Raw genomic sequence first — 26,955 nt, 5'->3', positions numbered from 1 at the left:
TCCAAGGCGCTGGGGCCGGCGTTTTGAGAGAATTTTGTGTCCATGTCCTCATCACTCTCGTTGCCGCGCTGCTGTCGCCACCGCCTCCTTGCCTGGTTTTTCAGGTTCTGGTTCAGCATAAACTGCACGATAATGCGCGAGGTGTTTACAATGTTCATGACTGCTGCCTTGAGCTGAGCAGGCTCCATGCTTGCCATGGTATGGCGTCTGCACAGGTAACCCAGGAAAAAAGGTGTGAAATGGCTGTCTGACATTGCTTTCACGGAGGGAGGAAGGGAAGGAGGGAAGGAGAGAGGGGCCTGACGACATGTACCCAGAACCACCCGCGACAATGTTTTTTGCCCCATCAGGCATTGGGATCTCAACCCAGAATTCCAATGGGCGCGGGAGACTGCGGGAACTATGGGATAGCTATGGGATAGCTACCCACAGTGCAACAATCCGGAAGTCGACGCTAGCCTCGGTACTATGGACGCACACCGCTGAATTAATGTGCTTAGTGTGGCCGCATGCACTCGACTTTATACAATCTGTTTCCAAAAATTGAATTCTATAAAATCAGAGTAATCCTATAGTATTTAAATTATATATAGGCTTGGCAGAATTAGATTCTTTTTTTTAAATTTCAACTGATGATAATATAGATTTTTTTAAACATATTTTTAGATTTTTATAGATTTAAATTTTCACAGTTCAGAATTATGGGGCGGTCAGACAATAATTATTAAATGACAGTAGATATTGTGATTACGAAGTTAAATCTTTACTAACCATTAAAATACATCACATGTTGAAATATACAAAGTAAATATCCTTAAATCACACTCTATAAGTTATCAAGAAGCATTTTTCTTACTTTGCCTACCTGTACATTTAAATAATTATTGATAGAAATATTTGAATTGGTTTGTGTGTGTGCTGTGAAATTATTTACCAACATTTATCAATAAAAATCGAATCCATCCAAGCCTATCACATTCTCTTAGTTTTAGTCCCACTTTTTTCCCTGTACAGATGTTTACATGCCTGTCACAGCGTCACTGCAAACTTTCAGTTTCTTTGTGCTGCCATATTGATAATCATTGTGACCTCTATCAACAGACAGGCTGAACTAGAGCAATTCAAGATTTACATTTCTTATGGCTTTCCACTGGTATACCAAACATACATCCAGAAACACAGGCCTACTAACTAGTTTATTCTGATGAGTAGACAAGTTAAATACTTTACTGGGGCTGCAACAACATAGTCACACCACAGCAAAGTGGACAGTGTGGAAAAATTAAGTTGAGTCATTGATATTTTATGGTGAATGAGTTTTCACGCAATGATTTAAAATGATAGCAACTTATCCACCTTTAGCCAAAATTGCATAGCCTTACAGATAAAAATTTTAACTATTTCCTATGTGTTTGACCATTTAAATACCAAGGATGTCACATGGGCTTACATCATGGGTTAAATCAATGGTGCCGCTACTTGCCGTTGAATCAGCACACGGCTACAACCCATGTGACATCCTCAGGGCCACAGAGGTAGCATATATATTGCATGGATCCAGCCCACATAACACAGAGAGAGCTGCATATGTGGCCCACAATGGAAAATAGGTTGGGAACCACAGTGGATTATATTAGGCTGCTTGCAGAAGTGGGGAAGGTTCTGCAGGCTCACCCTTCCCCCCCCACACCCCATGCTGCTACTTCTAGGGGAAAGGGAAGGCCAGAAGTTCTCAGAACATTGCAGGGGTGGGGGGTCAGACCCGTGCAGAGAAAGGTGAGAGGTGGCAAATTCTGAAAAAGAGACTTTCCTCTTCTGGCAGAATTTGCTACCTTGATGCTTGTTTCTCTCCTTTTTTTAATGGAGATGCAAAAAAAGGCATCGTCTGTGTCCATTTTTGATATGTAGCAAAGTGTGCTGAGGAAGCAGTTTCTGACACTATATTCGGGCAGCAAAGGCATTCATCCCAGCAGTCCGGGGAAGGGGGGTGAGGGCCCCCAGGACAGCTGAGCGCATCCTGCAGGCTCCAGGCTGGGTCACGGCTCCTCTGCAACCACAAAGGACAGCACTTGGCCAGATCCGTGGGTGTGTGCGGGAGGAGAGGAGAACAAATCAGCTAGAGCTGTGGGGCCGCTCACAGGGTGTTTGTGACACTCGGTGAATTAAGCTCTGGCTGGGAAAACCCGCCCCAGACAAGAGCCCCTGATCCCAGACAGGGAGGGGAGGGGGACAGACCCACTGGGGAAGGAGAGTAGGGCTGGGGAGTGGGGGAAGAAGGAGGGGAGGGCCCTGTGTGTGGCGGGGGGAGGGGGGAGGTCAGCATGCCTGGGTTCTTCCCAGCTCTGGAAAAGATAACTCCAGTCCCTGCCTGGGATGTGCTGCAGCCCGGGTTGGTATCTGAGGGCACAGGAAGACGACAGAGCAGCAGCAGCAATCAAAGGCCCTGCAGCTTGTTGCAAGATGTTTCTGCTGCTCTTGCTGCGCCTGCCGACACCAGCCCCTGCAGGGGAGATGCCAGGTGACTGGGAGAGAACTGGGGGAAGTGGAGGGGACTGGGCAGGAAGATGACTCTCTGCACAAGACAACCCTGCCAGGGATGCTGGGACGATTTGTGCAGTGGGGGTGCTGAGAACTATTTAACCAAACTGTAAACTCTGCATGTGATGGACACCACTTCAAGACGTGGGTGCTCCCGGCCCCCCCCCCCCCAGTCCTGTTTGTTAATGCAGCCGGAGTGGGATCTCACCTGCCTTAACAATGAAGTCACTGCGCTCCTCTGCCTGGGGTCTGCTCCAGGAGCAAAACCAGGGGATTCAGGGGAAGAAAGGGGAGCACAGTGGTTCAGAGGGGCTGCATTGGGGTCATGAATGGGCTCCATTGGGGAATTCTCTTTTGTGTCTCTGTGTGGCAGGCAGAGATGTCAGGAAGGAAAGGGGTGAAAAATCAGACAGGGATGGATAGAAAAAAGGAGGGAGGGAATGGGGGGTGGACAACAAGAAATGTGTCAGATTTTAACCATCTTTGCACATTTAGGGAAGTAACAGGGAGAGAAGAGTGGGTGGCACAGAGAAGAGAGGAGAGGGATTATTCATAGTTTTAAAAATCTCTCCACATTATCAAGCCCCTGAGAAATAACCATGGGGTTCATTCCGATTCCGCAGAAGCCAGTAAGCCTCCCCAGTGTTAAAGTGCTGAGCGGGATATGTTTTCTCCATCCGACACATCATGTGTAACCTGGCTTGGACTGAGGGTTCCTTTCTGCAAATCATGTGACATTTTCTAAAATGATGCATATGGTTTTCTTGGAAGGATCAGGCCCTTAATGGTTTTGCTAATCGGAGGAAACTGGCTATTCCTTTCCGATGGCCAAAGGCAGAGTGAGGGGATTCTAAATAGCCAACTCTTCAGGGAATATATTGTGTTTCAAAAAAAGCCTGTAATTTCCAATAATAAATCTCTGTTTGACACTCCCAGGACTTCACCACAGCTCTACAAATAAGGTTGCTTTGCCAGGGAGAAAAGGGCTGCCAAAGTTCATTCCCAAAGGGCTACATTTCAGTCCCCAGTGTTAGCATATTATGTTCCCATCAGCATGTTGTTCATTACTATAATAAACTAGTGGCAAAAAGGTGTGATTAGAACGTTGTGGGAAAGAGATCTTTAGCCAGATCCTGCTGCCTTCAACCTAATCCTTATAGCTGCTCAATTGCAACTTAGATGAGCTGGTGAGAAGATGCACCCAGGGTTTTTAAGAATGACTTTATAAAACAAAACAAAAAAAAAATGGTTTTCTCTTTGCTTCCTTATGTACATTAAAAAAAGACCTGGATGGGATTTTCTTCTTCTTTTCTTAGTATTACAAAAGAGTCTTAAGCCTAAAAGACTCTGTGGAGGATTGGAGCATTAGTAAGTTTATAACATTCAAGATTTTTTTATTTTTTATGGCAAATTACACCTGATTCTTTCCCAGGATTTTTGGCTGAGCTTGTGAGGGCCTGCATTCAGCTCGATATCATTTTCCAGTCTGTCTGTAACACGTTAACTTTTGAATGCCGCATCTGATTGATTCCAGGATTTCAGAGAATGTTCTAGGACTCAAAGGACAGAACCCTATTGATTTGGGTGAAATCTGGAAAACCAAAAGAGTGAAACTGGGGACACAAGGAGTTCCTGGCATGTCCCCATTCTCCTCTCTGTGACACACAGAACCCCTGGCATTGGGGTTCTAGGGAGTCTTTGAAATTGAAGGGGATGGGAGTGTAGACCGCAGGGCACTTGTGGGGGAGAATGGATAAGAGCAAGGAAATGCTGGTGTGCAATGAACTTGGTCTAAAGAAGCACCAAAGTGCGTAACCCTCTGGTAGATAAATGGTCAGTTGCAGGTGAGGAGGGGGTCTTTATTTAAAAATGAAAACAGAAAAATAATTCTGTTTGTTTATTTTCCTCCAGAGACATATAATGGCGGCTAAGTGGCGGGCTGTTGGATGATTCCCAAGTGTAGTGGGAGCTTTCGGACAAACAGATTTTTTCCTCAAAGTGGTTGGGGCTAAATGTTACAGAAATAAACTAATGCAAAACTGTCCCAATAAAAATCACTTCCCTTTTCAATCAAATCACGTGGGGCCTGATTTTTCAGAGGTGCTGAGCCTCCACAGCTCACATTGACTTCAGCTGGAGTGGTGGGTGCTGCGCAGCACCTCTGAAAATACAGCCCCAAGATACTGCAATGATGGGTGCTAAAAAAATTAATTCAGTTTAAAAAAGGGGACACATGCTATCTTGCTTCTGTAGTAGGAACTGATTGCACATATCTAGAGCTCCCTGCATACCTCAATTCCCCTCCCCTGTCCCCCTCTATTTCAAGGACTCCCTGCAACATTTTAAACTCTATTTAGGCAAAGGGCAGAGCTGAGTTGGGACTGTTGCTTTAGTGGAAGGCATCAATGGCTGCCATCAACCAGATCTATAGACAATTACAGTCTTGGTTAAAGGTGATGTGTGTGCTAACCAGATGCCATGGGCTCCAATTATGTATCTCCTCTTTCCCCCTTCCATTTTCTGATCTTCCTACCCACTGATGGCTAGAATATTTCCTGCCATTTTGGAATTGATCGGCTGCAGTGTTCAAAAGCTATTAGTACATCCAAACAGAGAAATACCATCATGTTGAGTGTGGACCTGGCTTTGCTTGGCCAATTATCCTTCTCAGATTTTGCTCTATTTTCTCACTAATAATTTTCAATTCTCAATATAAAATCTCAGATGGGAGAGGAGGTTCTACCCTTTTTAGCTATAGTCACGTACCCTTGTTTCAACAGGAAACTGTTTTCCCATTTATGTATATTAAAATTGACATATATGCTGTCTTGCCCATATTTAATGAACATAAAAGCCAGGAGCTTCCCCCTATTCATAGTCTGCCTTTTATCTTCAAGGCACTCAGTCTAGAACCAGGAATCCTAAAGATTGCCTGACACTCTGGGATAATGACCAGCTCGGCTCCTCAGGCAAAAGGAGTCTGTCTGTGGCAGGGGGAAAGCTCTTCTGTGCAGGAGACCGCTTTCTCCGGCCATGGGAAAAATGCCCACAGGAGCTCAAAACCACCACAAACATCCCCCATCTGCATTCCGAGTGCCAGTTGGCTTCTTAGACCTGCTTTCAGTAACCAGCCTACAAACTGCAGCTGGCATCTGAGGCCTGGATCCACAAAAGGGCTTAGATAACAACACTGTGATCCACAAAGCCTGTGTTAGTCCCCTAGGCTCCCTATCCAATGAACGGGGAGCAATAGGTGCTTAGAATGGGCTCCACAAAAGCCAGACTGGAGCCACCTAAGTTAGCCCATGGGAGAAGCTGATGAGAGGAATGTGTCCTAAACACCACACCTCACTTGGAGTTCAGTGGGGAGGGATAGCTCAGTGTTTTGAGCATTGGCCTGCTAAACCCAGGGTTGTGAGTTCAATCCTTGAGGGGGCCACTTAGGGATCTTGGACAAAATTAGTACTTGGTCCTGCTAGTGAAGGCAGGGGGCTGGACTCAATGACCTTTCAAGGTCCCTTCCAGTTCTAGGAGAGAGGATATCTCCATTAATTTTAAATTTAGCACCTAAGTCCCAGCTGCATGGAGGCACCAACCTGCTTGTGATCCACAAACTGGGGAGAAATCAGGGCTTCTCCATTTGCAGAGACCAGATCTGGTAGTGTGCACAGAAGCAAACAAACACCTCCCAGAACAGCCAGGAGAGGAGGATTGTGCCTCTCTTAGGCCTGGTCTACACTGGGGGGATCGACCTAAGATACGCAACTTCAGCTACGAGAATAACATAGCTGAAGTTGATGTATCTTAGGTCAACTTACCTTGTGTCCACACGGAGCGGGGTCAACTGCCGCCGCTCCCTTGTCGACTCCGCTTCCTCCTTTCACCGCGGTGGAGTACAGGAGTCGACGGCAGAGCGATCAGAGATTGATTTATCGCGTCTACACTAGACACGATAAATCGATCCCCAATAGATCTATCACTACCTGCCGATCCACGGGTAGTGTAGACGTACTCTAATAATCTTTATCCCTCTGGTTAGGGTACTTGGGAGTCCCAGGTTCGAGTCTACTACCCCTACAGAGAGTGCTGTAATGACTGAGCTAGGGGACATTCTGATGTGGGCCCTCCCTCCATCTCTCCTAATGAAGTTGTTCCACTTTAATTAAATAATTAATATTAATTGGCCCACAGAAAGAGAGTGAGAATCAGAAGTTAGCATACTCTCCGAGACATAGAAGACCCTTGTTCAACCTCCTTCTCATCTGGTAGACAGGAGGCTTGAACTGCTGGTCTCCCACATCCCAGATGAGTACGCTCACCAGCAGGCTAAATATTATAAGTGAGAGTGTCCTCCCTTGTCCCTACCAAGCTCTTTCGTGTAGATATAGGCGACCTCTGCATACAGGACCTGCTTATGACTTAGGCAGCCAAAAGTCTCTTTTCCCCCAATTCATGGGTCACTCAGGGTGGGAGATAAGGGTCTAGACACCTAGAGTCAGGCAGCAGTGCGCACGCTCAGAGACAGAAACATACGGTAGGTGCCTAGGGGACTTTTTACTGCAAAATCTTAGGTTGAGAGTGAGTTTAGGCACCTACAGGGTGTGGAAGCAGCTGAGCAGAAGTTTCGTGGACTGCAATGGTACCTAAAATTGAGACTTGGGTGGATCCGGGCCCAAATAAATAAATAAAACATTAAATTTAACATCCTCCCCCCCACTCACACTCTTCTCATTGGGGAGAAAGAGAGAATCACTCCTAACAAATGCAAGTTCAGAGGCTGGGGCCTGGAGAGACAGTGCTGGGACCCTGTGGGGTTGAGGGCACTGTAAGGACTGAATAGAACAGGACAGAACATGGGGGAGTGGCACCACCCAGCTGCTTACGAGGCAGTTGGCTGGACCCCGGCTGACTGGGGTTAAACTTCCAACTAATTATATTAAATACAATAGAACTCCTGTTTCATGAAGTAATTTTTATTGAGGAGTTCATAGAAGCGAATGTCTTAATATTACATTGCTTTGTTCTTGTCTTTCTGCAAGGCAATTTCCAAGGCATCAGAATGGGAAGAGATGTCAACGTGTTCTTCATGAATATCACTTTCATTATATAAATTTATTTTCTATCAGAAAAATGATTTCATGTAACTGGACGTTCTTAAGACGGGGCTTGATAGATTCTAAGTTCTACTGCACGGATATAAAAATCCTCTACAGATTTTTCTCCATTTTCATAAACTTATTGAATATTATTAACACACCAACTGCCCCTACCCTGCTACCGCCACCTCCCACTGCAATGCCACCTTCTGGTTAACTTCCCCACTCCAAATTGCCTGGGACCTTCCAGCTCCATTCTCCCACCCTTTGCGCCTGCTTCTCCTGCAAAAGCATCATCATCCAGGACTCCTGGCTGTCCATGTGAATGGCAGAAGGGTGCAGAAAGTGAAGAGAACCAGCACTTTCTAATTACTTATTGACTACTCATATAAAATCCCCTCAGATTTTGTCCCTATCTCTCTCACTATCAAATATGGGTGAGAAATCTCCACAGATTTCCCTCTTCCCCTCTCTTAATTATTCAGTATGGACACAAACGCTCCTCATTTTGCGCTTTTTAATCTTTAATTATCAAATACTGATATAAAATTGCCTTTAGATTTTGCCATTATCCAGATAATTGTTGAATATTGGTAGAAAAAAGTGATTCAGTTTTCCCCTTTTTCTTTCTCTGATTACCAAAAATAAATAAATAAATAAAAATGACATGAAATCCCCCAGGTTTTGCCTTTTTTTCCTCTCTCATTATGAAGATTAATGTCAAATCCCTCCAATTTTGCTATTTCTCCTTTAATTCTCAAATCCTGATATAACCCCCTCACTCAGATATGGGGGGGGGGTCTTTGCTTTTTGAAATGCAGCAAATTCCCCTGATTTTAATTTGAAGGAAAACTGTTGCCCTGAGTCATTCCCCAGGTGGGATGAGGGGTGTCAGTGTGTGGCAAGGGGTTGGAGTTTGGGAGAGCACTGGGATGTGTTTGACTGTGGGAACGTGGTGGCCATTCTCTTTATTGAATATTCATATAAAATCCCCTCCGATTTTCTCCTTTTCTCTCACACAATTGGAGATTGCTGCTGCTTTTTTTCTCATATTATTGAATATTTAGATTTTAGCCAATTTTCTCCCGAGTGATCAAATATTAACATATTATCCTCTAAAATTATGCCCCATTTTATAGTTTGCTATTAATAATTAATAATAATGATTTAACATCCCTCTGATTTTGCTTTGTCTCTCTAGTTACCTGATATTAATATTAAATCTCTTCAGATTTTGCACCTTTCTCTCCAATTTTTGAATATTGATAAAAATACACTCTGATTTTGACCTATCACCTATTATCAAATAGTGATATAAAATCTCTCAAACTTCCCCACTCTCTCATCTAATTATTGAATATCGTTCTAACACCTCTCATTGCTCTTTAACTGTTAAACGTGAATATCAAATCTCATCAAATTTTGCCATTTTCTCTCTAATGATTGAAGTTGACATAAAATCTGTTCTAATTTTGCTGTTCTTTTTCTCCATTTATGGAACACTAATTTAAACATCTTCTCAGATTGGGTACTTTTCCCAGGCTTTTTTAACTTCAGCACCTTCTCTTCGTTTTTGAGGGAAACTTGCCCTGAGTCAGTAACCCAGATTGGAGAGCCAAACAGGGCAAGTGGGTGGGGAAAGTGCCCTCAACTGAGATTGTCCAGCCCCAGTTTTCCTTCTCCCAGCTCCTGCCAGCCCAACTCACCTCCCCCCAACTTTGAGCTGCCAGTCAGTCACCTGCCCCTGCCCCACTGCTGCCCCCTCCAACCATCACCGAACCTTCCGTCTCCACCCTTCTCCCCTCAGCCTCTAGTAAAGTGGTGGGGGCCAGCGCTCCCTGTTGCCCGTGTCAATTGGGAATAAGCACTTGCTGTATATTTACCAAATATTTATATAAAATCTCAGATTTTGCACTTTTCTCTCAAATAATTGAATATTGATATAAAATCCCCTCAAGGACAATGTCGGGGGGGATCCCTCTTTGATTCTGCTCTTTTCTAGCATTTGCTTCAGAGACTCTATTCCTGGGGAGGGAGGGGGGTTGGTTTAAAAATGTCTTGGTGGGTTTAGTCCTGGTGAGAGGGTCCAGGTGTGTGCAGTAGTAAAGTGACCCAGGGTTTTTCCTGAATCACAGTCTAGAGTGTCTGTCTGCAGGGAAAGACCCTGTGTAGACTAGGGGAGTGAAATGGACTAGAGCCCCTTCTGAAACCTCCCTTCTCGCCCTGACAGGCTGCAGAATAATGTCCGTGTTTCACTCCAGATCGTCCCATCCTCTTGGGGGACGGGAAAGGGAAATGACTGCAGTAGCAGCGGCTCAGGTAGGGGTTTTTCAGTGCACAGCGGAGGGGGTATGTGCTGGGAAGGAGACCAAGGCAGTAAATACACAAGGGTGAGGAATGTGAAAGGGGCACCCACACCTGCCGCCCCAGGAGAGATCATAGAATCACAGAAATGTTGGGCTGGAAGGGACTGTGACAAGTCATTTAGTCCAGCCTCCTGCACTGAGGCAGGACCGAGTCAACCTAGACTATCCCTGGCAGGTGTTTGTCCAACCTGTTCTTCAAAACCTCCAGTGATGTGGATTCCCCAACCTTCCTTGGAAGCCTTTTCCAGAGCTTATCTACCCTTATTATTAGAATGTTTTTCCTAATATCTGACCTAAATCTCCCTTGCTGCAGATTAGCCCATTACTTCTTGTCCTACCTTCAGTGGCCATGGAGAACAATTGATCTCCATCCTCTTTATAAACAGTCCTTCACATATCTGAAGACTGTTATCAGGTCCCCCTTTAGTCTTCTTTTCTCTGGACTAAACATACCCAGTTTTATTAACTTTTCTGTAGAGATCCGTTTTTCTAAAGCTTTCATCATTTTTGTTGCTTTCCTCTGGACTCTCTCCAGTTTGTCCCCGTTTTTCCAAAAGCGCAGCACCCAAAACTGGACATAGCACTCCACCTGAGGGCTCATCAGTACCAAGTAGAGTGGGACAGTTACCTCACCTGTCTTACACAGAACACTCCTGTTAATATACCCCAGAATGATATTAGCCATTTTTGCAACTGCATCACATTGCTGATTCATATTCAGTTTATGATCCTCTGTAACCCCCACATCCTTTTCAGCAGTACAATGCATGCCCAGTTATTCCCCATTTTGTAGCTGTGCATTTGATTTTTCCTTCCTGAGTGTAGTACTTTGCACTTGTCTTTATTGAATCTCATCTTGTTGATTTCAGTCTAATTTGTCAAGGTCATTTTGAATTCTAATCCTGTCCTCCAAAGTGATAACAACTCCTCCCATCTTGGTGTCATCTGCAGATTTTATAAGCATACCATCTACTCTATTATCCTAGTCATTAATGAAAACACTGAATAAGGATGGACCTCTATGGAACCGCAGTAGATACATGTGTCATCCCTCCCCCCTCCCCCCCCCCAGTTTGACAGTGAGCCATTGAGAACTACTCTTTGAGTATGGTCTTTCACCAATTTTGCACTCACCTTATAGTAATTTCAACTAGACCACATTTCCCTAATCTGCTTATGACAATGTCATGTGGGACTGTGTCAAAAGCCTTATTAAAGTCTAGATATATCATGTTTACAGCTTTCCCCATATCCACTAGGCCAATGTCCCTGTCAAAGAAGAAATTTAGGTTGGTTTGGCATAATTTGTTCTTGAAGAATCCATGTTGGCTTATAACCCTATTATCTTCTTGGTGCTTACAAAATAATTGTTTAATTATTTGTTCCAGTATCTTTCCAGGCATTGAAGTTAGGATGACTGGTCAATAATTTTCCAGGCCCAGCTTTTCCCCCTTTTTAAAGATAGATACAATGGTTACCTTTCTCCAGTCCTCTGGGACCTCATCTGTCCTCCATGAGTGCTTGAAGATAATCACTAATGGTTCAGGAATTGCTTCAGCTAGTTCCTTAAGTATACTACAATTAATTTTATCAGGCCTTACCAATTTGAACACATCTAATTTATCTAAATATTTTTTAACCTGTTCTTCCCCTATTTTGGCTAACATTCCTTCCCCCTTGTTGTTAATATTAATTGTGTTAGTATCTGGTCACAATTAACCTTTTTAGTGAAGACTGAAACAAAATATGCCTTAAATGCATCAGCCTTCTTGGTGTCATCTGTTATTAGCACTCCTTCCCAGCTAAGCAGAGGACCTACACTTTCCTTTATTTTTCTCTTGCTCCTGATGTATTTATAGAACTTTTTCTTATTGTTTTTCATGCCCCTTGCTTAGTGTCATTCATTTTGTGCCTTAGTCTTTCTGATCGTTGTCCCTTCATGGTTGTGCTATTCTTTTGTACTCATCCTTAGCCATTTGTCCATGGTTCCACTTTTTGTCAGATTCCTTTTTGATTTTCAGATCATTAAAGAGTTCCTAGTGGAACTATATTGGCCTCTTACTGTTCTTCCTATCTTTCCTTCACATAGGAATAAGTTTGCTGTTGTACCTTAGATATTGTCTCTTTGCGAGTCTGCCAGCTCTCCTGAACTCTTTTTTCCTTCATATTTTTTTCCAGGGGACCTTACCTACCTGTTCTCTGAGATTGTAAAAGTCGGCTCGTTTGAAGTCCATTGTCCTTAGAATCATGAAATCTACCATTTCATGATCACTTTCCCACAAATTGCCTTCAAAACTTCAGATTTGCAACCAATTTCCCCCTGTTAGTCAAAATTCATAGATTCCAGGGTCAGAAGAGACTATTGTGATCATCCACTCTGACCTCCTGTATAACTCAGGCCAAATTTCCCCAAAATAATTCCAATCTTGATTTTAAAATTGCCAGTGATGGAGAATCCACCATGACCCTCCGTAAATAATTCCAATGGTTATTTACTCTGACTGTTAAAAATGTATGCCATATTTCCAGTCTAAATTTGTTTAGTTCCAACTTCCAGCCATTGGATCATCTTATACCTTTGTCTGCCAGAATGAAGAGCTGATTATCACATTTCTATTCCCCATGTAGGTATGTATAGACCGTAATCAAGTCACCTCTTAACCTTCTCTTTGTCAAGATAAATAGATTGAGCTCCTTGAGTCTTTCACTATAAGGCAGGTTTTCTAATCCTTCAATCATTCTTATGGCTCTTCTCTGAACCCCCTCCAATTTATCAGCTTTCTTGAATTGTGGACATCAGAACTGGACACAGGATTCTAGTAGTGGTGCACTAGTGTCAAATACAGAGGTAAGATAACCTCTCTGATCCTACTCGAGATCCCCCTGTTTATGCATCCAAGGATCACATTAGCTCTTTTGGCCACAGTGTCGCATATGGAGCTTGTGTTCAGCTGATTATCCATCATGACCCCGAAATCTTTTTCAGAGTCACTGTTTCCCGGGGCAGAGTCCCCCATCCTGTAAGTATGGCCTGCATCCTTTGTTCCTAATCCTCCCCCCGTCTCCTCACATCCAGCTGCTGGGAATGGGGGAGGTGTTTGGGTTCCTACTAGGGCTCTATCCCTGGACCCTGCTGTGGGTCTCCGTCTTTATCAGTAGGTGTGTGATAAATGCGAATGACCCTCTCCCCCTGTGCTAGGAGTGACAAGGACTCTCTTTCTCCTCACACCCGGAAACTTCTGGGTTGTTCTGCATGCGATGGGATTGTTTTACTGTGCTCCTCACAGAGCTTTTACTTTTTTTTGGTCATCCTTCCCCATCAATAGTGGGATTGGGGCTGGGGCAGCACTTACCGAATGGGGGACAATTGTCATTTTCAGGAACCGGTGACCTTTGAAGAGGTGGCTGTGTATTTCACCGAGGAGGAGTGGGCTCTGCTGGACCTGGGTCAGAGAGCCCTGTACCGGGATGTCATGCAGGAGAATTATGAGAATGTGACCTCGCTGGGTAAGGATCCCTGTCCCCTCGGGAAGTAGAAGCTGGAGGCTGTCTCTGAAGTCCCTGGTTGGCTTCTGGTCAAGGTTCTTTCCTGGTCCCTTAGATTTAAAGGGGATCAGGCTACACCCCCACCCAGCCTGCCTATGTGATAGCAGTGCCAGGCACAGCACAGAGGAACTCTTACCAGGGCAACTTCTTTAGTGACCGTCTGCTTCCTGCTAACTTGCTCCAGTACAGGGTTACAGCCTCATGTGAGAAACTTTTATTTTTTCCCAGCATGCTTTCCTGAGGCTGACCCTTTTAAATTTACCAGAAACAACCAAGCCTTAGCCTGTTTTGCAACTCTCCGCTGCTGGCTGAATCACTCTCACGTGGCTGGTACTGGTCTGTTTTCCCTTTGGGCTGAGGGGATGGCACGTTCTCCGGGTGCCCAGAATTCAATGAGAGAGACTGGCTTCCTCCGCACCTACTCTCCAGGGTTAGGGGAGCAAGATACATATTGGAGATGCTAATTCCTCCAACCCCAGAGCTTTCAAAGGTCAGAAAGGCAGAATTTGCCAGTCCGTATGTAACACCGACAGATCCCAGTTGTCAGCGGGCGGGATCGAACCTGGGACCTCTGAATCTAAATGCATAAGCCTCTACTGCATGAGCTAAAAGCTCTCAGCTAAGGCTATAACAAACTCATTAATCTCTCTACGTGGTCACGGTGCCACTAGAGGGGACAGAACACCACACCCAGAAGGTGTGTGGGTTACACATAGTCACACCCCCATGTGTATACAAACGCTCTGTTTCCCCGCCCTTCTTGGCACTGGCTCTATCCAGAGAGAGGTCTTTGGAGATTTAGAAGCAAGCAAAGGCTATGTCTTAGCAATCCAATTCCCCAGTGTCTGGAAGTCCTAAAGGTGCAACACCCCTCTCACCCCCACACACATACATGTGACTCCCAAAGGATCTCTGTGACCATGTTCCCATGCGTGTTCCACCAGCACAAACAGTGACTGGGTCAAAATTATTAAACTTTTTATGTGGAACCATTCTCCACACACGTTATTCACCTTGATCTCATAGAATCGTAGAGGATAAGACTGGAAGGGATACTGTAATTGTATAATCTGACCTCCAGTATAATACAAGCCATAGGACTTCTCACCTGTTTACTTTCCCCTTGAGCAGGATTTCCGATTCCCAAACCTGAAGTGATCGCCCAGCTGGAACGGGGAGAAGAGCCGTGGCTCACGGATCTCCAGGGCTCAGAGGAAAGGGGAATCCTGAGATATTGCCATGCAGGTAAAGGTGTCAGTTAACATTGCTGAATGAAGGAACAGCTGGGATTCTCACAAAGTCCTCATGTATGCTTCTAATTCTGGATTGTCTCCAGTAGGTGTCATATCCACAAAATATGTTATTCATGACTTCCCATGCACCCTGACTCACACCTCACATTAACTTCCTCCCTGCTGACCACCCTTTCCTTTGCATGTTCAGGTGGGATGTGGTGGCTCAATTGGTTTCCTCCTTTCTCTCAACTCTGGGAAAGGATTTGGGGGAATTCAACTCCTGAATTTTTTCATTTGCCCAACAATTAATTTGGTTTATTCCCACCCCCACCTTTGCATTTCTCCATTCTGAGTTTTCCTTACTTCTCAGCACAGAGAATGATTCATCTCTGGATTTTCTCTTTATCCCAACAGCTGATGGGATCAAGAATGAGCATGAAGAGGTGAATCCTCAGTTGGGAGGTCCTGAGCAAGTGGAACAGCATGGGACACTATTAGAAAGATTCAAAGAAAACATCTGTTGGAGAGTTGGGCAAGGAAAAACCTGTGAGAATCAGTGTAGCACAGAAAGGCCGCTGGGAAACCAGCCGGTGAAGAAAGTGGATAAATCCACTAATTGTGGGAGAGGTTTGAAGCACCTCAAGAAAACCAGAGTCCAGAGGATCCACATGGGAGAGAGACCAAGCACATGCAGTGAGTGTGGGAAAAGCTTCAGTAGTCATTCACACCTTCTTATACATCAAAGAATCCACACAGGAGAAAAGCCCTATAAATGCCCCCAGTGTGGGAAGAGCTTCAACCAGAGCCCAAACCTTGTTACACATCTAAGAATCCACACTGGAGAGCGACCCTATAAATGCCAGGAATGTGGGAAAAGCTTCACTGCAAACTCCACCTTTATTAAACACCAGAGAATCCACACAGGAGAAAAACCCTATAAATGCCCCGACTGCGGGAGAAGCTTCAATCAGAGCTCAGACCTTATTAGACATCAGAGACTCCATACGGGAGAGAAGCCCTTTAGCTGCCCCGACTGTGGGAAAAGATCCAGTGACAGCTCAGCCCTTATTGTACATCAGAGAATCCACACGGGAGAGAGACCCTATCGATGCCCTGTCTGTGGAAAAGGCTTCACTTGCTCTTCACACCTGATAACGCATCAGAGAACCCATACGGGAGAAAAACCATATAAATGTCCTTACTGTAGGCAAAGGTGTCGTGTAAAATCAGCCCTTATTATACACCAGAGAATCCACACAGGAGAGAGACCCTATAAGTGCCCCAACTGTGGGAAGACCTTCAGCAGCCGTTCACATCTTAATTCTCATCAGAGAATCCACAAGAGAGAAATGCCTTGTAAAAACCCTGAGTGTGGGAAAAGCTGCACAGAAAGCTCACCCCTTATTATGCATTAGGAGGAGAACTGAATAATTGCCCTGACTAAGGCTAGCTAAGAACCTGTCGACACCTGAAATATATTTTGGATTATGTTTGTCCACTTTAATCCGAAATAACTATTCTGAAAGCAGTACTACCACATTGCTTTGTTATGCCGGTTTAAGATCCTCCCCTTTTGAATAATTGAATCCACACAGCGCTGCATTCTGGGCAGATGTACCATGCTACTATGTTCTGCCGCTTGGCTCTGTGTATTCTGTGATTTTCTCCTGGTGCATTGTGGGATAGCAACCCAAAGCCACTGGAATTCTGGGACTTGGGGTCAAACTAACACATTTCAGGATTACTCTCTTGTCGTCCCATCGTTCCTTTGGCTTTTGTGAGCCAGCACCATTTTCAAGCCTCTGGCAGACAGCATGAAGGGAACATGTGACACTGACAATTATTAACATGAACAGGCCGATGCACAGGTATTGGCAGTCAAGCAGCTGGGTGGCTTTGGATGCCTTGAGAGACAGCCATGGTGATGCTGCGCCAATATGGGTGACGCAAATAGAAGAGGAGGAGGACAAAAGCAAGCAGTTACTTCTGCAAGACCATTTTCTGGAGCATTCCCTCAGTGGACTTTCTCTTCTGGGCTTGACCAGCGAGCAGTGACTTGTGGGACAGGATAGTCATGCAGACCAAAGATGACTAGCAATGGTGGCAGAACTTCAGAATGACAAAGCCCACGTACCTCGAAAACTGTGCAGAGCTGGCCCATGAGCGGAAGTGGCAGCGCACCAACTGGAGAGTTCCCTTCAGCATAAAGTATTGTGGTCTTCACTATCTGGAAGCTTGCTACTCTCCCAATGGCTTCTGGGCAACAGCTAACCAGTTTGGTGTTGGTAAATCAACTGTTGGGGCTGTCATAGAATCAGAATTGTAGGACTGGAAGGGACCTCAAGAGGTTGTCTAGTCCAGTCTGCTGCACTCACGGCAGGACTAAGTATTATCTAGCCCATTCCTGTTTGTTGATGTTTGTCCAACCTGCTCTTAAAAACCTCCAGTGACGGCATTGCCATGTGCTACTATTCAGAGAGTGCTGCTAGGCCAGGTCCTAAGGCTTGGCAGTACACAGGAAGTTATTGAATAATTTGAAAGGCTGGGGCTCCTGAATTGTATTGGGGCCACTAATGGTACCCATATGCCTATTGTTTGCCTTCCTGTACCAGATCTCAGAGTTTGTCAACAGGAAAGGATATTTGGGCACGGTGCTGCAAGGCCTGGTTGATCACTGTGGGAAAGTTCGACCAGTATTAATGTGGGGTGGTCTGGAAAGTTCCACAATGACTGTTGTTCGACACTCAGGCCTTTTCAGCGACGAGGCCAGAACTGGTGCCATGTGTTGCTACGGACATTCATCTTGTGATTCCTCCTGTCACTCTGGGAGACCCAGCTTGCCCTCTGCTTCCCTGGCTGATGAATCCTTTTCCTGACCACTTGGAGAGGAGAAAGGAGCTCTTTAACTTACACCCTGAGTAGCCGCAGAATGACAGGGGAGTGGGCATCTGGAAGACTGAAGCGAAGGTTGACAAGGCTGCTGAGCAATATCTGCCTCTTGTGACAGGTGCTTGCTGCATTTCCCACAACATCTGATGTTGGCGAGAGGTGGAAGTGAAGAAACCCTGTGAATGTTAAGAACAGCCAGAGAGGCTGCCTCTGCTAAATGCCACAACTGGTCAGGGACACATGGTCAGGGATGTGTTGTTCTCCTTTGAAGCGAAGGGGTAGTGGGGGAAAATGTATGTAACTTTGTGGTAGGATTTTAACTTTACTTTATGTAGGATTTTATTGTGCTTTGTGTGGGATTTTATTGTGCTTTGTGCAAGGATTTTATGAAACTTTTCAGTTGTAAATAAATAACAAATAGCTGTAAATAAAAACCTTTGTTTCAAACAGCCCGGCACAAACTTTGAAACAATAAAACTGTGGCAGACATGCTGAAAGTGCTGAGTGCACAACTTTGTGCCAATGGAGTCATAAATATGTTTGGAGGGGGGGACCGCTCTACATGTCTCGTGATGTGAGATGGCAAAGGAAAGTCCTGTCCTTTGTAGTTGGGGAAGCAAAGGAGTGTTCCCACTGCTGAGTTCTCGAGGGGCCACAGCACATGGCTAGGTTGGGGTGGTGGATGTGAACTTTGGCCCCACTGTTCTCCAGCAGAGCTATCTGCCGCTGTGTCATCTCCAGCATCTGTGCCTGCATGGGTGGGTTGTCTTTGTCAGTGTGTTCTCTCAGCAGGTCCCTCTACCTCTTCCAGTCCTCGATACCATTGTGAAGGCAACTATCCCTCCGCTTTTCAGTCTGCTGCCTGTGCTGGGATGTAGCCACAAAGTCACTGAGCTTGTCCTCTGTCTCTTCCCCTTTGCTCAGAGATTTCCCAGAACTTCAGCAACTGACCACGCTCTTGTCCGTGGCATCTGTGGTGTGTCAAGGTGTAAGGCGGGGTGTGGGGGGGAGAGGAGGCTGATCAACTGCACAAGTATTGTCCCAGTTACAGGGCCACCCAGAGGATTCAGGGGGCCTGGGACAAAGCGGGGGAGCAGACATAAAACAAGGCGCCACCCACTGCGGCGCTTGTACTCACCAGGCGGCACTCCGAGTCGGCGTCGGCGTCGGTTCCTTCAGTCGCTCTGCGTCTTCGGCAGCACTGAAGGACCCACCACCGAAATGCCGCCGAAGACCTGGAGCGACTGAAGGCCCTGCCACCGAAGTGCCGCCAAAGACCCGGACCGCCGCCGGGTGAGTAGCCAGGGAAGGGACCTGCAGGGCCTGGGGCAAATTGCCCCACTTGCCCCCTCCGCCCCCCCACCCCCGCCGGGCGGCCCTACCCAGTTATAGTTTCCATGGCAACAAAGATCAAATGTTGCTTTTTACTCCATTTCGGAATTCCATTTCCGTGGGCTCCTCTCAGTCGGGGGTGACCATAGGGACGGTGAGACGTTTTCCACCTTCTGTAGCAGGGGTTCTCAACCTTTTTCTTTCTGAGGCCCCCTGAACATGCTTCAAAACTGCATGGCCCCCCTGTGCCACAACAACTGTTTTTCTGCATATAAAAGCCAGGGCCAGTGTTAGGGGGTAGCAAGCAGGGAAGTTCCACGTGGCTCCATGCTACAGGGGGCCCCGCAAAGCTAAGCTGCTTAGGCTTCACCTTCAGCCCCGGATGACGGGGCTTGGGGCGGCAGCGCTTCAGCTTTCTGCCCTGGGCCTCAGTGAGTCTAACAGTGGCCCTGCTTGGCGGACCCTCTGAAACCTGATTGCGGCCCCCTAGGGGCCCTTGGACCCCTGGTTGAGAACTGCTGCTCTATAGGACCCCTATATCAATCCTGGTTGTGGGCTGGGGAGGGGAGCTGGCTGGGTGGGTGTTGGGGGGGGGGATGGCAGAGGGTGGATTTGTAATTGCATGTGCAACTCTGTAGGAGGTCCTTACGTTGGAGGACGATCCCCTAAGGTGTGTCCCCCCTAGAGGCAGAGGAGGTTGTTGTTCAAAAAGGCAATGGATAAACTGTGAAGTTCTGCTGCCCTGCAGTTTGCCAGGATGGTGCCCCCACATCTGGAGCAGAAGTGGAAAGGAACCACCACTTATATGGGTAGCCCTGAGAAAGCTGCATTGCTTCACAACGTGCATGCAAAAATAGAATCCTCTCTTTGCCTTAAAATCTCTTGTATAGCAATTGCAGATCAGCACAAAGTGTGCTGCAAAATACACTTTTTGCAGTAATTGCTCTGTGCCCCAAGGGGTTAACCATGCTGAGGGTATGAGTCGAAATAGCCACAAATGCCTTAAAATCTCTATGCATTTTTAAATCACTCTGTAGCCTAATTTGGGCAATTTACCTAATACTATGTAACGGTAGCGAGAAGCTCAAGGCATTGGTCCAACTGGGAGCTAAAGTACTTTTTTCTGTTGCCTTTTCTCGTTCTATATCTGCCACTACAATAAACATGCCTGCCATGCAATGAGATTTTTGTTTTGTTTTGTTTTGTTTTTAACCACAGGTTAAAACATCTTGAGTACAGGGCGGGCTCCAAGAGGGAGAAGGAACATTAAGCAGCCTGGGAAGAGGGGTGGACGGATGACACATTTAACTGATGATAGTGGAATTTGATATTTCAGAGCAATAAATGCTTTGGTGCTTAAATTTTCTGGTGAGGATGCAGTTTTGAGTAGTGTGGTGTAGGCCTTGCCAGAGCCCGAGGCATAACTAGCAGTGTGAACGAAAGGCTGTGAACCAGAGTAGACCTGACCTTGGCAGAATAGTAACACACCCCAACCCCCTTCCCCAGTCCAGAGCCCCTTCCCACACTCTGAACTAATTTCTGGCCCCACCCCAGAGCCCTCACCCCCTCCCACACCCCAACCCCCAATTTAATGAGCATTCATGGCCTGCCATACAATTTCCATACCCAGGTGTGGCCCTTGGGCCAAAAAGTTTGCCACCCCCCATCCCAGAGGCACAGGGAATGGTTGCTATAACTAGTCGGTGATTCCAGGTGTGCGAACTCTCCTGAGTAGCAATTGCAGAGGGGCAGACGTGGCTGCACACCAGCATTTAAATGACATCCAGTCAAGATGAACCAAGAGCAGTACATAAACAGACAGACTGATCCAAGTGTACAGCAATGCACTGTGAAATAGCAGTGGCAGGCCTGCTAGAAGCAGAATACAGGGAAACCCCGCTATAACGCGCCCTGCGATAACATGAATTCCAATATAACGCGATCATAAGGTGGCTCCCACCGCCCCAAGCGCGCAAAAAAAAAAAAAAAAAAAAAGCAGCCGGAGCACCACTGATGCACCAAACAAACAAACAAACAAAAAAAGTGGCCGGAGCACCGCCGAAGCACAAAACAAACACACAAAGCAGCCAGAGCACCGCCAAAGCACACACACACACAAAAAAAAGCAGCCAGAGCGCCACTGAAGCACAAAAACAAAAAAAGCGGCCGGAGCGCCGCCAAAGCACAAAATAAACAAACAAACAAAAAAACCTGCCGCAGCGCCACCAAAGAAAAACAAAAAAACCTAAAAAAGGAACATGCCTTCCCCACTGCCTCTTCCTCCCTACCCCTGCTTCTCCTTTTGGTGGGAAGAGCCATTCTTCTCCCCAGCTGCTCCTCACTCTTCCTCTGCCCCCTGCACCTCTCTCCTGCTCTCTGCCCAAGAGAAATTGACCAGCTTGAAACTGACCAGCTTTAAATGGTAACATTTTCGTAACCCCGCTATACCGCGACCCCGCATTTTATCGCAATCGAATTTTTTGGACCCCAATCATCGCGTTATAGCGGGGTTTCACTGTAGTTCATTTGAAATGGAGATGTGTCCACACAAACCTTATTCCAGGATAATTCATTCCACAATACAGTTAGTCTGCTTCCAAAGTCTCTATATAAATCCATGGTATGCCCACATCTTAACTACTGCATGGAGATGTGGTTGCCCCATCTCAAAAAAGATATATTGGATTTGGAAAAGGGCAACAAAAATGATGAGGGGTATGGAACGGCTGCCGTATGAGGAGAGATTAATAAGACTGGGACTTTTCAGCTTGGAAAAGAGACGACTAAGGGGGGAAATGATAGAGGTCTATAAAATCATGACTGGTGTGGAGAAAGTAAATAAGGAAGTGTTATTTACTCATAACACAAGAACTAGGAGTCACCAAATGAAATTAATAGGCAGCAGGTTTAAAACAAACAAAAGGAAGTATTTCTTCACACAATGCACAGTCAACCTGTGGAACTCTTTGCCAAAGGGTGTTGTGAAGGCCAAGACTATAACAGGGTTCAAAAAAGAACTAGATAAGTTCATGGAGGATAGGTCATCAATGGCTATTAGCCAGGATGGGCAGGGATGGTGTCCCTAGCCTCTGTTTGCCAGAAGCTGGGAATGGACAACAGGATGGATCATTTGATGATTACCTGATCTGTTCATTCCCTCTGGGGCACCTGGCATTGGCCACTGTTGGAAGACTGGATACTGGGCTAGATGGACTATTGGTCTGACCCAGTATGGCTGTTCTTATGCTTAATGTGGAATGAAATGCCACATATTTGGAAAAAAATAATTTTGTATGTAGACACAAAAAAACTTAGATAAAAAAAATCAGAAAAAAACTTTCATGACAGTGGTCTCTGGGCTTCGGGAGAGGTAACGGAAGGCAGTATTGCCGTGGTTCTTTCTGTGGTTTTGCAAATACCAGAGGAAGGTTCAGCCTGCGTTTGCCATGCCCTGAACAATAGTGCAGAGCTGGGCGGGCTCCATGCTTCTGTCAAAGATGATGGATAGTGTGAAGTCCCTCGCAGGTTCGTGGGATTTTTATAAAAGGCGTGAAAATTATGGGATATGGGTGACATTTATGGAATGGAGAAAGCTATATGATGGGAATTTGACCCCTTGCTGCCTGTTACCCTTGCATGACTCAATTCTGTCCCATCAGGCTTTGCCATAATTTCCCAGTAGACAATGTGCCAGACAGCACACCGGGATACTTATCCCTGATATGCCATGTGCAGGGCTGGCTCCAACGTTTTTGCCGCCCCAAGTGGCAGAAAAAAAAAAAAGCCAAGATCGGTGGCACTTCAGCCGCAGCTCTACCGCCGCCGCTTCATTCTTCGGCAGCAATTCCGCAGGTGGTCCTTCCCTCCCAGAGGGACTGAGGGTCCCGCCGCCAAATTCCCGCCGAAGAGCTGGACGTGCTGCCCCTTTCCATTGGCCACTCCAAGCACCTGTTTGCTGCGCTGGTGCCTGGAGCCAGACCTGGCCATGTGCACCAAGACAAGCACTCCTGCTGAGCATGTGCAGTGCTGACCCAAGCAGTCAAGTATGCACATGCACGAGCGGCATACAGGAACTCCTCACTTACCGTCCTCCCGCTTAACATTGTTTCGAAGTTACGTCGCTGCTCCATTAGGGAACATACTCGTTTAAAGTTGTGCAATGCTCCCTTATAATGTTGTTTGGCTGACTTTACAAGGTAACATTCCTCTTCTCCGCCTCCTCCCCCTCCCTTCCTCCCTCCCTCCCAGCGCTTCCCCTGCCACCAAATAGCTGTTTGGCAGCGCTTAGGCCTTTCTGGGAGGGAGGGAGCGAGTGGGGAAGCTGCCCCCTCCCCCGGCAGGGAAAAAGCACCACTTTGAAGGGGAAAGCGCCGCTTCTCTCCAGCCGCTGGCTGCGCAGCTGCCCCTGCTCTTCCTGAGTCCTCCGGCCCATGCTCGCAGGGCTGCATTCCGAAAGGGCCTTTAGAGCTGCAGGCCATGGCCCCAGGGCCCCCTTAGCCCAGGGCCCTGCAGCCCCAAAATCCCCTGTGTTTTGGGTGGCCCTGCCTGCGGGGGGGAGGCAGCTCCCAGAATCGCGGCTCCCAGAATTGCGGCCATGGGGGCGGTGCCGCGCTGCGCAGAGCCACCTGCACACCCCCTGCACCTCCTGCCTGCCCCAGCCCTGAGCCTCTTCCTGCACCCTCACCCTGAGCGCCCTCCCACAGCCTAACTCCTTCCCAGACCCTGCACCCCCAGCCCTGAGCCCCAGGGGTAAGCCAGGGGCACCTTCCCACCACAGTACAGTACAGTACTGTACAGTATATAATGCCTTTTGTCTGCCCCCCAAAAATTTCCTTGGAACCTAACCCCCCGCATTTACATTAAATCTTATGGGGAAATTGGATTCATTTAACATTGTTTCACTTAAAGTTGCATTTTTCAGGAACAGAACTACAACGTTAAGTGAGGAGTTCCTGTACTAACTGCAGCAGCTTGATGCTGGTGTAAATTGCATCAGCAAAACTTGGAGAGTAGACATGGCCTTAGGTGCTGAACTGTATCAGGCAGGTGGGGCTTAGCGTAGGCGACATGTTGGGGGGGGCAATGCAGGGCCAAGTGCCCCCCCCAGGTTTCTGCTCGGCCTGCCAGGGGTGGGGTGGGGAGAGAGGGGCTCTGTCCTTCTCCTGCTGTGGCTGTCTCCTGGCATGTTCGGCCCCTCTCCCTGGCAGACGGGCCCGGGCAGAGAGCAGAAGGGGTGGGACGGAGCCACTTCTCATGCAGGCTAAGGATGGGAGGCTGCTCTGGGTCACTGCTCTGTGTAGTGTGAAGGCTGCCTGTGAGAAACCAGCTGAGGAGGCTCGGGGCCTGCCCCCTCTGCTCCCCCCCAGGCCCAGCAGCCAGGGACAGGGGCCAAGCAAGCCTAAGCTTCCCATCCCCTCAGCATGTTTCCGGCTCGCTCGGCCCCTGTCCCAGGTAGCCGGGCCCAGGTGGGGAGCAGAGGGGGTGGGCCGCTGCTGCCTCCCCAGCTGGGCTCCTGGAGCAGCCACCCTCAGCCCGCCTGGGCCCGGGGCCAGCTGCTAGGGAGAACAGCCAAGCGAGCTGGAAATGTGCTGGGGGCAAGCACAGCAGAAGAAGGACAGAGTCCCCCTCCCCCACAGGTTACTCTGATGGGGTGGGTGGGGAGAGCATGGCAGTCCCCAGGCCGGGTGCAGGGCAGGGCGTCACAGGGGAAGGTGCCGGGAGCTGGTTCCCTGGTCTCTGCTCAGCCGGAGGTAGGGGCATTGCCTGTGCCCTGCCCCTCCCTTGTCGAGGTGTCCGGTAGCTGCAGGGAAACACTGGTGCTGTCAGTCTCCCTGAGGCAGGGCTGGCCCCAGCTGGGCCCAGGGTCACGTGCTCCCTGATCTTGTGGCTGCCCAGGTCTATGGAGGTGGGGCTGGAAGTGCCTCCCGGAGGCGATGCATGGGGTGGTCACGTCTCCCCCCTTTACATTGTGCCCCCTCAGTATCAGGAGGCATGAGTTATCTATGGGGCTTAGGCATGGATGGCAGGTATCATAGGCAGTAGGCTGTGCCTTCCCAAACAGCCAGCATGCCCCCGCCCACGCTCTGCCCTAGGCAGGGCCGGCTCTAGGCACCAGCATTCCAAGTATGTGCTTGGGGTGGCACTTCTCAAGGGGCAGCATTCAGGCTTTTGCTTCGGCGGCAGCACTCCGGCTTTTTTTTTTTTTTCCTTTGGCGGCGGCACTCAGGGCTGGCTCCAGCGTTTTTGCCGCCCCAAGCAGCAAAAAAAAAAAGCCACGATTGCGATCGGCGGCACTTTGGCGGCAGCTCTACCGCCGCCGCTTCATTCTTCAGCGGCAATTCGATGGCCGGTCCTTCCCTCCGAGAAGGAGTGAGGGACCTGCCACCGAACTGCTGCCGAAGAGCCAGACATGCTGCCCCTCTCCGTTGGCCGCCCCAAGCACTTGCTTGTTGCTGCACTGGTGCCTGGAGCCGGCCCTGGCAGCACTCCGGCTTTTTTTTTTTTTTTTTTTGCTTGGGGCAGCAAAAAACCTGGAGCCGGCCCTGCACCCAGGCCAGGTTCCGCTGCGGTCCAGCGCTAAGCCTTGGCTGGCCTACCTCCGGCAGGGAGTCAGGATGGCTGGGGCTGGGGCTGCGCCGCCCAGCGCACTAGGGCTGGCTGCTTTGCCTAGAGCACTGGGGCTGGGGCCAGGGTCCGCAGTGGGGATGTACTATCAGCTCCTGCAGGGGAGAGGGGGCAGATAGGGAGGGGAGGGGCCTTGGGCAGGAGAGGCGGGGCCGGGGACTAGCCTCCCCCAATGGCAGGATGACAGGCCGCCCATGTGCTTAGGACAGACCCTTCTCATCAGGATTTCCCATTGGCAAACTTAGGCTTCTCCCCACTTAGCTCACTGGCTTTTGAGGACTGAATTCTAAGGCTCCTCTCTCTCCTCATTCATTGTATAGACTAGGTCCTAGGCACTTGAGTCAGGCTTTGTGGGTCTCACCACTGTTCCTGTGACTTTCTAGGCATCAAAAAATTTGGTATTGCAACACTCAGCATCACAACTTCTAAGTCCCTTGGTGAATCTAGCCCTTAGATCTTTTCCTCACTGCTAAGAAAGGTAATTGTTTTGTTTTGTTTTGTTTTGTTTTGTTTTGTATAGAACTACAAATTCTGTGTTGAAAACTTGTTCACTATATGTAACAGAGACAATGTGGGGAAGTCTGCACAAGGAACAATGGTCGATTTTCTGCCTGGACAGCTTGTCTTTTGAAGGTGTTCATATTTCAAATACTGTTTACAATGCTTTGCACCATTTTTGGAGTTTTGTGTGCATTACATGTTTGTGTGCTATAGAAACTGTATGGCCAAATCTACAATCGAAAGAGACTAATCAAGAAATAACTATGCCTTCCCTCAGGGGTTTACATACAACAGCCCTGAGGTTTCATGCTCTAGAATGCTTTTCCAACACCCCCCCCCAACCTTTCTTTATTTGTGTCCAAATTAAAAATAGAGAGTTCACATTGGTAGCAAAATGTGACAGGAGGGGGCCGCCCTTCACAATTTGATACCCATGAACCAGAAGGTGGGGAACGGCAGAGGTAGCAAATTATGGCATTTATAACTCTCCCCATTAGTCACAATTTGCTACTCCTGGGCTAGGAGATGGGATGGTGGAGTAGCAAATTTCGACAGGAATATCCGTCTCAATTTGCTTCCCCTGCACTACACGATGGGACAGAAGACAGTGGCAGCAAGGGCGCAGCAAAAGAAAATAGCTAGTTGTCAGTAACTGCTAGAAGTAAAGTATCAGAGGGGTAGCCGTGTTAGTCTGAATCTGTAAAAAGCAACAGAGGGTCCTGTGGCACCTTTGAGACTAACAGAAGTCCTGGGAGCATAAGCTTTCGTGGGTAACTAACCTCGTTAACTCCACACTGATATATACCTGCCTCTGGAGATTTCCATTAC

The 26,955-nt window shown here is 47.5% G+C and overlaps 1 protein-coding gene across 1 annotated transcript in view; it reads left to right on the top strand.

The window, feature by feature from the left end:
• Positions 1-2,355: 2,355 nt before the first annotated feature.
• The window catches only part of LOC117887213 (zinc finger protein 420-like), a 42,446-nt gene continuing 17,846 nt past the window's right edge, over positions 2,356-26,955 (top strand). The window contains exons 1-7 of the mRNA XM_034789574.1: positions 2,356-2,518; positions 9,865-9,953; positions 13,381-13,507; positions 14,678-14,791; positions 15,196-16,137; positions 17,293-17,302; positions 20,393-20,396. Of these exons, the coding sequence (XP_034645465.1) occupies positions 2,374-2,518; positions 9,865-9,953; positions 13,381-13,507; positions 14,678-14,791; positions 15,196-16,137; positions 17,293-17,302; positions 20,393-20,396 (1,431 nt within the window). The 5' untranslated portion in view covers positions 2,356-2,373. The remainder of the gene's footprint in view (positions 2,519-9,864; positions 9,954-13,380; positions 13,508-14,677; positions 14,792-15,195; positions 16,138-17,292; positions 17,303-20,392; positions 20,397-26,955) is intronic.

This window comes from Trachemys scripta, chromosome 14, assembly GCF_013100865.1.
Source record: "Trachemys scripta elegans isolate TJP31775 chromosome 14, CAS_Tse_1.0, whole genome shotgun sequence".
NCBI lineage: Eukaryota > Metazoa > Chordata > Testudines > Emydidae > Trachemys > Trachemys scripta.
The sequence above is the reverse complement of the archived record's forward strand: the minus strand, read 5'-3'. Positions and strand labels throughout refer to the sequence as shown.